This window comes from Poromitra crassiceps (genome assembly GCF_964638095.1).
Source record: "Poromitra crassiceps genome assembly, chromosome: 5".
Lineage (NCBI taxonomy): Eukaryota > Metazoa > Chordata > Actinopteri > Beryciformes > Melamphaidae > Poromitra > Poromitra crassiceps.
Window position 1 is genome coordinate 60,857,744 of NC_139642.1, and position 17,784 is coordinate 60,875,527.

The window sequence follows — 17,784 nt, forward strand, 5'->3', positions numbered from 1 at the left end:
ACACACACACACACACACACACACACACACACACACACACACACACACACACACACACACACACAAATGATTGTTGTGATTTGTCTCTGTGCTTCCAGCTCAAGACTCTGCAGTGTTGTCCCTCAGAGACAGAGTGAGCGACACCGAGAGGGAGGTGGAGGAGCAGAAGAAGGAGGCAGCAGCTCTCAAAGCTGAGCTGAGCATGCAGAAGAAGAAGGTGGAGAATCTGGAGAGGGAGAACACAGGTGGGATGCCCTGAGGAAGCACAGCTAGTACTGTGTAGGGAGAACACAGGTGGGATGCCCTGAGGAACCACAGCTAGTACTGTGTGGAGTACCACTACTGAAAAACTACTGCAGTACCTGGCTTGAGAAACTTTATTATAATGTTTCCCCCGAAATCGGGACTTTATTTTGTTGTGTTTCGTGTCAAATTGACTAGTGCTGAAGCTATTCATTTTGGTCACGTTCATGCCATGATCCCTGATGATGTCACACTTGATATTGTGACAGCAACGTGGCAGTGGTGGCCCAAAAGTTCGAGAAGCGAGCAAGCTTGTGACTATCCCCAGACCGTCAGGATAAACCTGGGTGGGGAAAGTGAAAACACATCTAACCTTATTCATTTATTTCAAGCTCTAATAACCACATCTAACCTTCTTCATTTCAAGCTCTATTAAACACATCTAACCTTCTTCATTTCAAGCTCTATTAAACACATCTAACCTTCTTCATTTCAAGCTCTATTAAACACATCTAACCTTCTTCATTTATTTCAAGCTATAATAAACACATCTAACCTTCTTCATTTCAAGCTCTATTAAACACATCTAACCTTCTTCATTTATTTCAAGCTCTATTAAATACATCTAACCTTATTCATTTCAGACTCTATTAAACACATCTAACCTTATTCATTTCAGACTCTATTAAACACATCTAACCTTATTCATTAATTTCAAGCTCTATTAAACACATCTAACCTTATTCATTTCAGACTCTATTAAACACATCTAACCTTCTTCATTTCAAGCTCTATTAAACACATCTAACCTTATTCATTTATTTCAAGCTCTATTAAACACATCTAACCTTATTCATTTATTTCAAGCTCTATTAAACACATCTAACCTTATTCATTTATTTCAAGCTCTATTAAACACATCTAACCTTATTCATTTATTTCAAGCTCTATTAAACACATCTAACCTTATTCATTTCAGACTCTATTAAGCACATCTAACCTTATTCATTTCAGACTCTATTAAACACATCTAACCTTATTCATTTCAGACTCTATTAAACACATCTAACCTTATTAATTTATTTCAAGCTCTATTAAACACATCTAACCTTATTCATTTCAGACTCTATTAAACACAGCTAACCTTATTCATTTATTTCAAGCTCTATTAAACACATCTAACCTTATTCATTTCAGACTCTATTAAACACATCTAACCTTATTCATTTATTTCAAGCTATATTAAACACATCTAACCTTATTCATTTCAGACTCTATTAAACACATCTAACCTTATTCATTTCAGACTCTATTAAACACATCTAACCTTATTCATTTCAGACTCTATTAAACACATCTAACCTTATTCATTTCAGACTCTATTAAACACATCTAACCTTATTCATTTATTTCAAGCTCTATTAAACACATCTAACCTTATTCATATCAGACTCTATTAAACACATCTAACCTTATTCATTTATTTCAAGCTCTATTAAACACATCTAACCTTATTCATTTCAGACTCTATTAAACACATCTAACCTTATTCATTTCAGACTCTATTAAACACATCTAACCTTATTCATTTATTTCAAGCTATAATAAACACATCTAACCTTATTCATTTCAGACTCTATTAAACACATCTAACCTTATTCATTTATTTCAAGCTCTATTAAACACATCTAACCTTATTCATTTCAGACTCTATTAAACACATCTAACTTTATTCATTTATTTCAAGCTATAATAAACACATCTAACCTTATTTATTTCAGACTCTATTAAACACATCTAACCTTATTCATTTATTTCAAGCTCTATTAAACACATCTAACCTTATTCATTTCAGACTCTATTAAACACATCTAACTTTATTCATTTATTTCAAGCTCTATTAAACACATCTAACCTTATTCATTTCAGACTCTATTAAACACATCTAACCTTATTCATTTATTTCAAGCTCTATTAAACACATCTAACCTTATTCATTTCAGACTCTATTAAACACATCTAACTTTATTCATTTATTTCAAGCTATAATAAACACATCTAACCTTATTCATTTCAGACTCTATTAAACACATCTAACCTTATTCATTTATTTCAAGCTCTATTAAACACATCTAACCTTATTCATTTCAGACTCTATTAAACACATCTAACCTTATTCATTTATTTCAAGCTCTATTAAACACATCTAACCTTATTCATTTCAGACTCTATTAAACACATCTAACCTTATTCATTTATTTCAAGCTATAATAAACACATCTAACCTTCTTCATTTCAAGCTCTATTAAACACATCTAACCTTATTCATTTATTTCAAGCTATAATAAACACATCTAACCTTCTACATTTCAAGCTCTATTAAACACATCTAACCTTATTCATTTATTTCAAGCTATAATAAACACATCTAACCTTCTACATTTCAAGCTCTATTAAACACATCTAACCTTATTAATTTCAGACTCTATTAAACACATCTAACCTTATTCATTTCAAGCTCTATTAAACACATCTAACCTTATTCATTTATTTCAAGCTATAATAAACACATCTAACCTTCTACATTTCAAGCTCTATTAACACATTGAGTGCCACAGCGCTTCAGTAAAATTGTCTGCAGCCTGTGCCAGATTCACTTCCATTCAGTTGAAAACAGCTCTAGAATTTTTTCTATTAGGGCTATATTGACGGGGCTGGACTTTAATGAAACATTGAACACTCAGGCTTCTTCCAAAGAAGAAATTTTGTTTCTAGACAGTTCCATTATGAAATGACAGCCTCTGAAAAAAGTGCACTTTCAAGGGTTTTCTGTCGTTTTTTTTTACTTTCCAAGATATAGTCACTTTTATGAATACCTTTTGCACTCTAATTTCGAGCACATTCACTGACTCTGGCTGGTGTTTTCTGATGTGGTGGCGTGGTGTGGTTTCTGTGCAGCCTGCGTGCCCCCCCCCCCCCCCCCTCCCCCCCCCCCCCCCCCTTCTCCACCTCTGAGCTGTGGGCTCCTCCCCACACGCACAGAGTTTGTTTTCTCGACTCCGTTTTTGCCCCGGACGGATCCCAGCGCGCATCAAGGAAATGCAAAACGCGACTGAACGAAAAGGCTTGGCCGTTCGGCTTCGGATGCTGGCTTTCTGGCAGGGATCGTGTGGAGATAGATAGAAGCATAAGAGCTCAGTTGTGAGCGCGGATGCAGCCGAGCCCACTCTCCGCTGCAGACAGAGCAATCTGTACGGCTCTGGCTGAAGCACGCATCGGTTTCCTCTTTGATCACGTCTTTCCCTGCTGTCTCATGCACAAAGTAAAGGATCTGAGGTGGGTGGCGCAGCTTCCCTGTCGATGTTTAAGGTGGCGCCGTGTGATCCCTTGAAGGGATTCATGCTCACTGGCTAGGTACGACCTTAAACAGCAGAATTATGGAATAATATGAATTATGATTTTAGGACGTCCACAGACGTCCTTGGCACTCCTCGTTACATTTTTTTAGGACGTCCAGAGACGTCCTTGGCACTCAATGTGTTAAACACATCTAACCTTATTCATTTATTTCAAGCTATAATAAACACATCTAACCTTCTACATTTCAAGCTCTATTAAACACATCTAACCTTATTCATTTATTTCAAGCTATAATAAACACATCTAACCTTCTTCATTTCAAGCTCTATTAAACACATCTAACCTTATTAATTTCAGACTATTAAACACATCTAACCTTCTACATTTATTTCAAGCTATAATAAACACATCTAACCTTATTTATTTCAAGCTCTATTAAACACATCTAACCTTCTTCATTTCAAGCTCTATTAAACACATCTAACCTTATTAATTTCAAGCTCTATTAAACACATATAACCTTATTTATTTCAAGCTCTATTAAACACATCTAACCTTCTTCATTTCAATCTCTATTAAACACATCTAACCTTATTAATTTCAAGCTCTATTAAACACATCTAACCTTCTTCATTTCAAGCTCTATTAAACACAACTAACCTTATTTATTTCAAGCTCTATTAAACACATCTAACCTTCTTCATTTCAATCTCTATTAAACACATCTAACCTTATTTATTTCAAGCTCTATTAAACACATCTAACCTTCTTCATTTCAATCTCTATTAAACACATCTAACCTTATTAATTTCAAGCTCTATTAAACACATCTAACCTTCTTCATTTCAAGCTCTATTAAACACAACTAACCTTATTTATTTCAAGCTCTATTAAACACATCTAACCTTATTCATTTCAAGCTCTATTAAACATATCCCTTGTAGATTTAACGTGATTTAGATGAGTGACAGTGTAACGCGGTTCTACTGTCTTGTGCTACTGTGATGTCCGCTCCAATAAATTGGCTCTACTTCACATTTTAGTTTTACAATAAAAACACATTTATGTACATAATGTAGGCTATATTTATGTGCATCATCCTACCTGTGCAGCAGGGGAGAAGAAAACGATATCATTCTGGACAAACTTTCACCAATCTAATTAATCTCATCATGATAGGCTATATTTTTCTAGCTGATGCGTTTAGAACATTCTTTTCACTTTGATCTTGCTATAGTGTAGCGTATTTACATGCTTGCAGTAATTAAACTGCAGTTAGATTGGTTTGAGAATAATATGGAATAATAGCCTATATGGAGACAGATTCAAGATTCAAGATTCAAGATTTGTATTGTCACTCCGTAGTACAAGTATCACGTGTGAAATTCTTGTGCTGTAGGCTCCGTTACAACATAGTGCAAAAAATAAAAGATATATAAATAAAAAACAAGAGGCAGCGAGCAATAGACCAGTAAGACACGTCACAGACAGTGGCGTATTCACTGCCCATAGTGCAAATGGCATGAACATACTTTAAACATAATTAAACATAATAACATTCTGTTAGGTGCAAATAGTGTATACCTAATTAAACATACTATTGAACATTAGTCATACATAATGGTAGCATCTACAGTGCGGTACAGTACGGCTACTACACTATTTGTATATGTTAACTCATTGAGTGCCAATGACGACTATAGTCGTCAATTCAAATAGTAACGTAGAGTGCCAATGACGACTAAAGTCGTCAATTGCGTTTTTTTGCGGTGGGACGTGGATCAAAGCCTGATACATCTCCTGTAAAAATTTGGGGCATGTTGAATGTGTATAACCTATTTTACGGACCCATTAGGTGGCGACAGTGCTCTCCAGATTAGAGAAAGGTGAGGAAAAACAGCAGAAGAAGCCCCGTGATGAAACGGAAACCGCATCGGTATGCATCGATATGCATGAAGCATAACGTTAGCTGTGCCTGCAGCAGCCAATCTGCTCCCACAATTGAGCCCCTCCGTGTCCGCTGCGACAGCCCCTCCACATGATTAGTTGTGGAGTTGTTATTATTCTCAGTTGGAAGCGCTGGGAGCCGGTGACAAATACACGCGGAACGCTGTGAAAAAGCTGGGTTTTCAGTGCAGAGCAAACGCAGCAGCGAGCCACCAGAGCCACCAGAGACACAACCACGGAGGAGGGGTTTGCAGTCGAGGGGGGTGGGGCACGCAGGGCAGCATACAACACCGACCCAGACAGACCCAGACAGCAGGCTCGATGGACAGATTGGCAAGCTAGAATATATAATGCCCACCAGCAGTAAATCAAGACCAGCAAGAAAGTGTAGGGTCTGCGCACGCAGGGGCCAGCGCTGCTGGTTGCAGCTAAAAAATATTTGTTTTCGCTGTTTTATTGAAGGAAATTATTTTTGAGGTGTCACTACATCAGAAAATATTAGCTTCAGAGTCAGTGATGTGCTTGAAATGCTTCATTTCACAAAAGGCTGATTATCTCAGCTTCTAATTTGAAACCTCTGTTTTTGGTGAAAACAACCTATCTTCTCCGGCTGATAACTAAAGAACGGAAAATGATATCATGAAAATGATATATGATATAAACTTTTTTTGCTGATGATACAATAGAGTATCATCGTTCTTTGGGCGTGTTCGGTGTTTACATAGTAATATCACACAATATTCTGTGGGCCTCGAGAAATCACTGAAAACGCTCTGAAAGGGCTGGCACTGGGAGCATCCGTCTTCCAAAAGTGGCTGGCACTCAATGAGTTAAGGAGTCTCGTGTGTCTCTAACCTTATTCATTTCAGACTCTATTAAACACATCTAACCTTATTCATTTCAAGCTCTATTAAACACATCTAACCTTATTCATTTCAGACTCTATTAAACACATCTAACCTTATTAATTTCAAGCTCTATTAAACACATCTAACCTTATTCATTTCACACTCTATTAAACACATCTAACCTTATTAATTTCAAGCTCTATTAAACACATCTAACCTTATTCATTTAACACTATTAAACACATCTAACCTTATTCATTTCACACTATTAAACACATCTAACCTTATTAATTTCAAGCTCTATTAAACACATCTAACCTTATTAATTTCACACTCTATTAAACACATCTAACCTTCTTCATTTCAAGCTCTATTAAACACATCTAACCTTATTCAATTCACACTATTAAACACATCTAACCTTCTTCATTTCAAGCTCTATTAAACACAACTAACCTTATTCATTTCAAGCTCTATTAAACACATCTAACCTTATTCATTTCAAGCTCTATTAAACACATCTAGCCTCATGCACTAATTGGCCAGCACCACCACTGCGGCGAAATTAGCCAAATATGGGCTAACATACAGGCTTCTATTTTGTTGTGATTTGTCTCTGTGCTTCCAGAAAAACACTCTGAAGTGTCATGCCTCAGAAGCAGAGTGACCGACACCGAGAAGCAGGTGGAGGAGCTGAGGAAGGAGGCAGCAGCTCTCAGAGCCAAGCTGAGTGCCTCCAACGCCGTGCTGCAGAAGAAGAAGTTGGAGGATCTGGAGAGGAAGAACGCAGGTGGGACGCCACAGAGAACAGCACATCACAGCTTACTAGCTATTCAGTGATTAATTAATTAATTATAATTGTAATAATAGATTAACTGTTTATCAAGTAACAAGTGCAAATTTGCAATAGCTGCAGCCAGATAGGGGTGATGTCACAATATAAGTGACATCATTAGCAACAAGTATCAGAGATCATCAGAGATGGTTTGATGCCATTGATGATGTCATAAGTCCTATCAATTACATCATTAGAGGTAACCAAGTAACTAATGATGTCCTAACTCAGTGTGAATGATGGGCCAACAGCTCTATGCCACTGTTGGTTGGTTGTTCCACAAAATGTTCACCAGAGCAGTGATGTCACAATATACAGTAAGTGACATCGTTAGCAAGTATCTGATGATGTGGTGACATAATCAGAGATCGTTTGAGGCCAAAACTTGGCATGGAGGTTGAACTGTCTCAATGTGTGTTTCTCTTCATGCCAATTGGCTAAAAGAGGGGGGATGGGGGTACACCTCCCAATAGAGTGATGACATCACAATGTAATGGAAGATCATCACATCACATACCTGGTCACAGCTATTGCGAATGCTCTCCCTTGTTCCATAATTGTGTAATTTCTAAATGTTAAGACCTTGAAAATTCCCTATTCTTTTCCCAGTCATTTCCAGAGCTTTGTAGGAACTCTGTCGATGTGTGTGTGCGTGCGTCCATGCATCCGTGTGTGTGCATGCGTGCGTGCGTGTATGTGTGTGTGTGTGCGTGTATGCTTGTGTGTGTCTGTGCGTGTCTGCGTGTGTGTGTGTGTGTGTGTGCGTGCGTCCGTGTGACATACAGTCTGTGCCATAACAGATGGAAGCACAGACACAAGGGCGGACACACATAGTCCCTTATAGAAGTGGCTGCACCGCTTAAAAACAAATCCATAACAGCTTTGTTGTGATTTGTCTCTGTGCTTCCAGCTCAAGATGCTGCAGTGTCGTCCCTCAGAGACAGAGTGAGCGACAACGAGAGGGAGCTGGAGGAGCAGAGGAAGGAGACAGCAGCTCTCAGATCCCAGCTGAACGCCTCCAACAATGAGCTGCAGAACAAGAAGTTGGAGGATCTGGAGAGGAAAAACGCAGGTGGGACGCGGGGATGATGTGTGATGTGTGATGTGTGGGACAGCGAGTACTTACTTACACCTAGTACTGTGTGCAGTACTGCTACTGAAAAATGACTGCATTAACTGGCTTGAGAAACTATTATAACATAGTTTATCTCAAAACCCGTACATTATTTTGTTGTGTTTTATGTTACTAGAAATCTCACGCGCTCGATTTCCAGGCTGGAGACTGGAGAAACTACCTTTTTCCCTGAACTCACCCTTCTTCTGTCCTCTTCTCCCTACTTCTTCTTCTTCTAATGGCTTTCCGGCAGACTGGATGCCTTGCGTCACATTGCTGCCTCTCACAGTTAAGATGTTCTGACTCTAGACCTGGTTCTTCTTCTTCTTTGAAGTTTCCAGTTTCTCACACCTTCTCGATCGTGGCTGTTGTGCCTCGTCTCATGTTCCTCCGCTCCTCATCCCTCCTGAGCGCCTTCACCTTCATGAAGGGGTCCTCCGTATAGAGATTTCAGCCCAGGGGCGGAAGCCATCGTCTGGTTCCTAACTCTCGGTCTTCCTCGAGTACACTGTGTCTCAAATTGAAGGCTTCTTCTTTTTCTTCTTCTTCTTGTGGCTTTCCGGCAGACTGGATGCCTTGCGGCACATTGCTGCCTCTCACAGTTAAGGAATATTCGCCCTCTTCTTACCCAGACACAATTGTCTGAGTTTGCTTAAATGCATCCCTCAGTATTTCATCTATCTTTGCTTCAGATACATCCACCTCTAGTAACCTCTTAACAGCGTCGACCCCGATCCCATTCCTCTTCATCTTCCCACTCAAACCAGCAGCAGTTATTTTTTCTTTACAATATTGTATTTTCAATTTTCAGAACAAAGGCAAAACAAACACAGACACAAAAAAACAAAAACAAAAAACACACCAACATTACAATATGGTGCTACCAGCCACCTAAGGTGCTTAAATGCTGTACATAAAATCCCGTGCAAGGAGTCCATGAGAAATCAGCGGGGCCAGTTATTCGTCAGTTCTAATCTCAAAGTAGGCCAGGAACGCGTCCCAAATAGCTGAGAACTTCCTAAGTGAGTTGGTCCTCAGCAACCTGAGTCTCTCCATACGAACAACCAAAATCAACTAGCGGTCGGAATAGTGAGATTTTCGTGGTCGGGTTAACGAGCTGTCGGACTAATGAGATGTCTGTCCAATGCGTCATTTTTTCAGACTCGTGAGGTGTCGGACTAGTGAGGTGTGGGACTCGTGAGGTGTCGGACTAGTGCCGACCCTGTCTGTAGTGGTGTGTGACAGTACTGAGGAAAGCGGGCTGCGTGTGAAGCTCACAAGCTGCAACCATTGACTGTATATGAATGGACAGGATATGAGCTCTCTACAGTGAGGCCAAAGCATCTCAGATCGCCGCCCTGGTGGTCGGTCCCCGTATAGCTCACAAGTCCCGCCTCTGCCATGTTAGTGGATGGGAAATGACCCAAACTAAACAATAAAATATTTTTTCCACCAAAGGTGGTTTCTATCATTTTAGGTAGTTCCTATCATGCTAATGTATGTCCAAGTGCTAATTTGTTCTGATCAGTGTGTTTTTAAGTAGTTATTTGGTGATATAAAAAAGGCTGATTGACAGCTGTGACAGCCAGTCTAAAGCCGTCACTGACAGCTCCTCTCATGAAAGCCCTGCGTACTTGTGCTCGGGAATAGCAACAGTTGTGTTGGATCAAAAGGGTTGCTCGGTTAGGTGTCTTTTACTCTCTCTCTCGTCGTTCCCAGGGGGCGGCGGCTGCTGGAGCTCGATGTCTGGAGGTCTGGGGGCATGTCTGACGGCAGAAATGTACATTATGTGAGGGTTCACAAAGCAGATTACTAATCTACCTGACAGGAGAAGTGATTTGTGTGTGTTTACCAGCGTCTGGTGAAAAAAATCCTTCAGCTTTGAGTGACTGTAGCGGGTCCGTGTGACAACGCGTTGAGCCTGGGGAAAAGAGCTCATTGCACCACTTTGAGGCACCAGGCTGGAAATGTTGATTGATTGATTGAATTTCTTTGACAAATTAAAAAATAAAATACACCAACAAGCATACAGTATAAAATAATTAATCAGGATATGACAATGAAGTCGTTAAACTTATTTCCATTGTGGTCGTGAGGTCTTGGCTGGAAGGCAAACAGAAAAGGGAATGACGCTATCTGTATCCCATTTTACAATAATACCCATGAGAAAACATGAATATAGAACAATCAAGAATAAAACAAGGCTAGGTCGAAACCTAGCATATGGCCGGTGTGGTAAAGCGTGCACATATCATGTTTCTCATAGGATGATTGCAGAATTGGATGTTATCTGGAGGAGAAAATGTAGCCTAAAAAAAGGAAGTTTAACATTAGGCTACTTGTCTTGTGTTAAATGAACCTACCGTTCGTCAAATCTAAACGTCATGCAGCTCTTTATTTTCTGTGGAGCAGTGCTGTAGTCACTGGTCAAAAAAGTGGATAAACTAATTTCTGAGGCAGTTTTCTCACATCGTGTTGTTATTTAAAAAAAGGTGGATAAATAAACTTCAGTCGCTCATATAGGCTACGAGACTATGAGGCTAGAACAACTGAAACTGAATCATATATCCCTAATATCATTTGATTCTTATCAGCATCATCAGCATCATTGAGTGCGTTTACATGCACACCAATAAACTGTTTATTAGCGGATTTCTGAGTTACCTGATTATTCAAGTGGTCATGTAAACAGCATAAACCGATTATCTTTATCCGTTTATGGTCATAAACGGGTTATGAATAAACCGATAAACACACCTAGGTTTCTGGGCAATAATCGGTGTTCTCTCTGCATGTATACAGCATAACCAGCTTTCTTTCGGGTTTATAGGCTACATCTGCGCATGTACACGTTGCGGGAGAGAGAGGCAGCTGGAGACGCGCGCTGCTCACTCACTCACTCACTGGCCCCTTTCTGCTTCTTCTCCCCGGCCATGGCGCACCACAGCCGGCTTGATGAGATGATGGTGAGCAGCACGGAGCTCCTGCAACAGGCGTTTCCCGACCTGCTGCCTCCCCGTTGCTGCACTGCTATGTTGTAATGTGGATACAGGAGATGACGAATATTTGTCTTGAATTGCGAATAGAACGACGCATTAATAAAACGCATTGGACTCAGTGTGCAAGCCGTGATCTGTGTGTGACGGGTTTTTTCAGATGACGGATTAAAAAGATTTATACGAACAAAACGTAGCCTACTCAGCTGTTCAAAACACAAGTTATCCGCCACTAAAGACCTTAATTCTCTCAGTTTTCTGACAGCTATTTAAATTCAGTTGGGTCAAGATCTGTATCGTTCATGTTATTTGACGTGCTTCAGTCGCCTGCCTGTCTCTGTGCGCTTGGTAAAGTTGGAAATATATGACAGATTCACACTTCCAAAGCGACGCCTCCCGACAACGAGATACAAACTAATTTTCACCTAAACCATCCTCTGAGCCAGACAAGAAGTAATGAAAATGTGATTTTGCATTTTGCAACTTCTTTTGTTGTTTTATTGCGGAATTACCGCTGCCTTCTGGAGAGAAATCCGACTAATTGACTGAATCATGTAAACCCGGGTTTTTCCTATTGTCGGATTATTAAAGTGCATGTAAACGCAGAAATCAGATTATTGCCATAAACTGATTATTCTCAGTTATCCGTTTATTGTCTGCATGTAAACGCACTCATTGTTTATTTTGTGGTTTTCTGGCACGTTGGACTTACCCTGCTAGCCGGGCACAAGGAGCAGACAGAAAGTAAATGCTGGAAGAACGCTGGCCCGCCCGCAACATGCAATTAAGCAGATTGAAAACAATGTTAGCTCAGCAGCTGGAGCTAGCTTTTAACACGCTGGTCCCCCCGCAATATGCAATGAATTAAGCAGATTGAAAACAACGTTAGCTCAGCAGCTGGAGCTAGCTTGATAGCTACCAGCTAACAAGTTAACACGCTGGTCTGCCCGCAATATGCAATGAATTAAGCAGATTGAAAACAACGTTAGCTCAGCTGTGGAACGCCAGCGCTGCCTTGACGCACGAGTGCACAACTTTCTCTAACGCTCCCAACTTTCTCTATACACGCTCTGTCTCTATACACACTCTGTCTCTATACACGCTCTGTCATCATTGCAAACAACTGGAAAACTGAAGAAGCTGGAGCTGTGGAAAAGAAGCTCAGTGGACACACTCAGTGGACACGCTTACCGTGGCAACAACTTGAAAGCGGAGTACAGCGCCGTACAGCGGTGACCAGTGGGACGACCAGACGAGGATGGGCCCCAGGTCCGGCACGCAAATTGTATGGACGAGTGGAGATGACAGGCCGCCGTGGCGCATGCGCACACACACCAGCCAAAAAGAGATACAAACCAAGACAAGTTCAAAAACCAGTCATAGAAAGGTTTATGTTTTATGGAGCTTTCTTCCTGAAGGGAGATTGTTGCTTTTCTCTGCTTGCTGGTTTTGTGGGACAATAACCCTGGTTTCTGGGCAACTTTAGGAGTGAAGTAGCACTTAATGAGGTGGCCAAGAGCGCCATCTATCGCATGGCGGTGAAAACACGGATTGACGTCATATGACGTTAATAGCGGGGAATGAGTTAAACGTTTGTGGTTTTGTCTCTGTGTTTCCAGCTCAAGACTCTGCAGTGACGTCCCTCATAGGCAGAGTGAGCGACACAGAGAGGGAGGTGAAGAAGCAGAACAATGACACAGGAGCTCTCAGAGCCGATCTGAGCGCCTCCAAGGCCGAACTGCAGCTGCAGAAGAAGAAGGTGGAGGATCTGGAGAACAAAGGTGGGACACCCCTGGGAGCTGCACATCAGGGCTGTAGTCATGGTCGAGTTTGAGTCGAGACCGAGACCGCAAAATTACCAGTCCAAATCAAGACCAATACCAGAGCAATGTATTATCCAAGGCTACCATTGTATTTTACTAAAATAGCATATTTTTGGTTTATTACCTAATATAGAAAACAAGTCTTTTTTATGGGGTTTTACTGGGTTTTTATTCTGTGATGGACAAAGCTGGAGCAGTTTATCACCATTTGCGACTTCTGTGTCACTCACTATCATGTAAAAAATTTATTTAAAGTGTAATCCTATAAAGCTAAATCAATCACATTAGAAATAGACAGAATACAGGAAGCTAGGCGGGGAATTTTGTTGTGATTTGTCTCTGTGCTTCCAGCTCAAGACTCTGCAGTGACGTCCCTCATAGGCAGAGTGAGCGACACAGAGAGGGAGGTGAAGAAGCAGAACGATGATCTGAGCGCCTCCAAGGCCGAGCTGCAGCTGCAGAAGAAGAAGGTGGAGGATCTGGAGACGGAGAACAAAGGTGGGACACCCCGGGGAGCCGCACTTTAGGGCTGTAGTCATGGTCGAGTTTGAGTCGAGACCGAGACCGCAAAATTACCAGTCCAAATCAAGACCAATACCAGAGCAATGTATTATCCAAGGCTACCATTGTATTTTACTAAAATAGCATATTTTTGGTTTATTACCTAATATAGAAAACAAGTCTTTTTTATGGGGTTTTACTGGGTTTTTATTCTGTGATGGACAAAGCTGGAACAGTTTATCACCATTTGTGACTTCTGTGTCACTATCGTGTGAAAAATTAATTTAAAGTTAAAGTTTAATCCTATAAAGCTAAATCAATTATGTTAGAAATAGACAGATAGGTCTTTTTACCTCCAAAATAAAAGCAGCAATATATAACTGGGTAAGTAAAAAAAACAGGACTGTCGATTCACTACGGGTTAAGATTAACTTTTAGTTGTCTGTTTTCTATGTGTTCTGTGTATTTGATCACAGACAAAAACAACTTTGCAACATGCATCAATAAGGCTATTAGTTTATTTAATTGCCATTATTGTGAAGGCTGTAACCAGAAGTTTCAGTTTTATTCTGGCTCACTTGACGCTGTTCTGAGTTTTTTGAAACTTTAATCTGCACACAAATCATTACCACAAACGCGAAATCAAAGGCAAGAATGCAATGATAGTTTCTCGTTTTATGCAGAGAGTGTTGTTGTGTAAAGATGGCCTAAGCTTGCACGTCTCCTTCAAACAGCCAGGAAGATCATGCCATAATCAAATTGCCTGACATGGATTGACATCATATGACGTTAATGGTGGGGAATGAGTTAAACGTTTGTGGTTTTGTCTCTGTGTTTCCAGCTCAAGACTCTGCAGTGACGTCCCTCATAGGCAGAGTGAGCGACACAGAGAGGGAGGTGAAGAAGCAGAACAATGACACAGGAGCTCTCAGAGCCGATCTGAGCGCCTCCAAGGCCGAACTGCAGCTGCAGAAGAAGAAGGTGGAGGATCTGGAGAACAAAGGTGGGACACCCCGGGGAGCCGCACATCAGGGCTGTAGTCAAAACTGCATTGGTCAAGTTCGAGTCGAGACCGAGACCACAAAACTACCAGTCCAAATCAAGACCAATACCAGAGCAATGTGTTATCCAAGGCTACCATTGTATTTGACTAAAATAGCATATTTTTGGTTTATTACCTAATATAGAAAACAAGTCTTTTTTATGGGGCGTTACTGGGTTTTTCTTCTGTGATGGACAAAGCTGGAGCAGTTTATCACCATTTGCGACTTGTGTGTCACTCACTATCATGTAAAAAATTTATTTAAAGTGTAATCCTATAAAGCTAAATCAATCACATTAGAAATAGACAGAATACAGGAAGCTAGGCGGGGAATTTTGTTGTGATTTGTCTCTGTGCTTCCAGCTCAAGACTCTGCAGTGACGTCCCTCATAGGCAGAGTGAGCGACACAGAGAGGGAGGTGAAGAAGCAGAACGATGATCTGAGCGCCTCCAAGGCCGAGCTGCAGCTGCAGAAGAAGAAGGTGGAGGATCTGGAGACGTTGAACAAAGGTGGGACACCCCGGGGAGCCGCACATCAGGGCTGTATTCAAGGCCACTTTGGTCGAGTCGAGACCGAGACCGCAAAACTACCAGTCCAAATCAAGACCAATAACAGAGCAATGTGTTATCCAAGGCTACCATTGTATTTATTGACTAAAATAGCAATTTTTTTGTTCATTACATTACATTACGTCATTTAGCAGACACTTTGTCCAAAGTGACTTACAATATCACATTTTGTCACAGTACAGAAAGCAAATCTGCAACACAATCCATGACAGCTAAGACATTTTGATGGATTAGAGTAGCACTTTGTAGAAAGTATTTTGTTTTGTTTATTACCTAATATAGAAAACAGGTATTTTTTATGGGGCTTTACTGGGTTTTTATTATGTAATGGACAAATCTGGAGTAGTTTATCACCATTTGTGACTTCTGTGTCTCTATCGTGTGGAAAATTAATTTAAAGTTTAATCCTATAAAGCTAAATATATCCATTAGAAGTAGACAGAATACAGGAAGCTAGGCCTTTTTATCTTAAAAATAAAAGCAGCAATATATAACTGGGTAAGTAAAAGAGAAACAGGACCGTCGATTCACTACAGGTTAAGATTAACTTTTAGTTGTCTGTTTTCTATGTGTTCTGCATATCTGGGATCACACACAAAAACAACTTTGCAACATGCATCAATAAGGCTATTAGTTTATTTAATTGCCATTATTGTGAAGGCTGTAACCAGAAGTTTCAGTTTTATTCTGGCTCACTTGACGCTGCTGAGTTTTTTGAAACTTCAGTCTGCACGCAAATCATTATCACAAACGCTGTCTATAAATGTGAAATCAAAGGCAAGAATGCAATGACAGTTTCCTGTTTTATGCAGAGACCGTTGTTGTGTAAACATGGCCTACTGTAAGCTTACACGTCTCGTTCAAACAGCCAGTAAGATCATCCTATGATCAAATTGCCTGACGTCATATGACGTTAATGGCGGGGAATGAGTGAAATGTTTGTTGTGATTTTGTCTCTGTGCTTCCAGCTCAAGACTCTGCAGTGACGTCCCTCATAGGCAGAGTGAACGACACAGAGAGGGAGGTGAAGAAGCAGAACGATGACGCAGGAGCTCTCAGAGCTGATCTGAGCGCCTCCAAGGCCGACCTGCAGCTGCAGAAGAAGACGGTGGAGGATCTGGAGATGGAGAACAAAGGTGGGACACCCCGGGGAGCCGCACATCAGGGCTGTATTCAAGACCACTTTGGTCAAGGTCGAGTCGAGACCGAGACCGCAGAATTACCAGTCCAAATCAAGACCAATACCAGAGCAATGTGTTATCCAAGGCTACCATTGTATTTATTGACTAAAATAGCACATTTTCTGTTTATTACATTACATTACATTACGTCATTTAGCAGACGCTTTTGTCCAAAGCGATACAATATCACATTTTGTCACAGTACAGAAAGCAAATAGTTTTTTAGTTTATTACCTAATATAGACAACAGGTATTTTTTATGGGGCTTTACTGGGTTTTTATTCTGTAATGGACAAATCTGGAGTACTTTGTCACCATTCGTGCCTTCTGTGTCACTATCGTGTTTAAAATTCATTTAAAGTTTAATCCTATAAAGCTAAATAAATCTATTAGAAATAGACAGAATACAGGAATCTAGGCCTTTTTATCTTAAAAATAAAAGCAGCAATATATAACTGGGTAACTAAAAAAGAAACAGGACCGTCGATTCACTACAGGTTAAGATTAATTTTTAGTTGTCTGTTTTCTATGTGTTCTGTGTATTTGGGATCACACAAAAAAACTACTTTGCAACATGCATCAATAAGGCTATTCGTTTATTTAATTGCCATTATTGTGAAGGCTGTAACCAGAAGTTTCAGTTTTATTCTGGCTCACTTGATTGATTGATTGAAAACCTTTATTTATCCCCGTGGGGAGATTCAGGTGTCTAAAACAGTGACAGGGACAGAGGTTAAAAGTACAGAGGTCAAGATTAGGGCTGTCAGCGTTAATCGCGCGGTAACGCGCGCCGATCATAACGCATTATTTTGTTTTAATCGCGTTAATCGCATGCCGCTATTTTGTCCCTTCGCGCACCCGTAGGCTACTTGTAGTCAAGCAGTTCGGTTTCCTGTCTCCTGCTTGTGCAGGCGAGAACAACAGCAATACGCTTTTAAATGGCTCGTTTTACTTCCCAAATGGCACAGTGGATAAGTCAGGGGCCGTAGTTTGCGCCTTGTGTAAAACGGAATTAAAATATCACCGAAGTATCGAGTTTGAGGCGAGCGATCACCTAAAAGTAGCTAGCGGCCAGCTAGCAGCCAGCTAGTTAGCGCGAGACTCGTCACTCATTCTTCCTTCAGAGTCTCGGATGCGCCGGTCCTCTAACCACTGGGAGGTCGGCTCCAATGGCTTCACGCGATATACACGTTATCAATACACAGTTTCCAATACCGAGCCATTATTCACATGGAAGTGCCAATGTTTTTAGCTCAGATACAGCCTTCTTCGGCTGTGTCATTTTGGGTTTCGACTGCTCCACAGCGCCGCCGCCGGAAGTATC

General features: G+C 40.6%; 1 protein-coding gene across 1 annotated transcript in view; it reads left to right on the forward strand.

Annotated features, from left to right (window-relative positions):
• Window positions 1-202: 202 nt before the first annotated feature.
• LOC310776664 (intelectin-like) overlaps window positions 203-17,784 on the forward strand; it is a gene marked incomplete at both ends in the record, with an annotated part of 35,288 nt that continues 17,706 nt past the window's right edge. Inside the window, 4 exons of the mRNA XM_083636828.1 lie at window positions 203-245; window positions 7,027-7,188; window positions 7,843-7,858; window positions 8,172-8,305. Coding sequence (XP_083492954.1) covers window positions 203-245; window positions 7,027-7,188; window positions 7,843-7,858; window positions 8,172-8,305 — 355 coding nt within the window. The remainder of the gene's footprint in view (window positions 246-7,026; window positions 7,189-7,842; window positions 7,859-8,171; window positions 8,306-17,784) is intronic.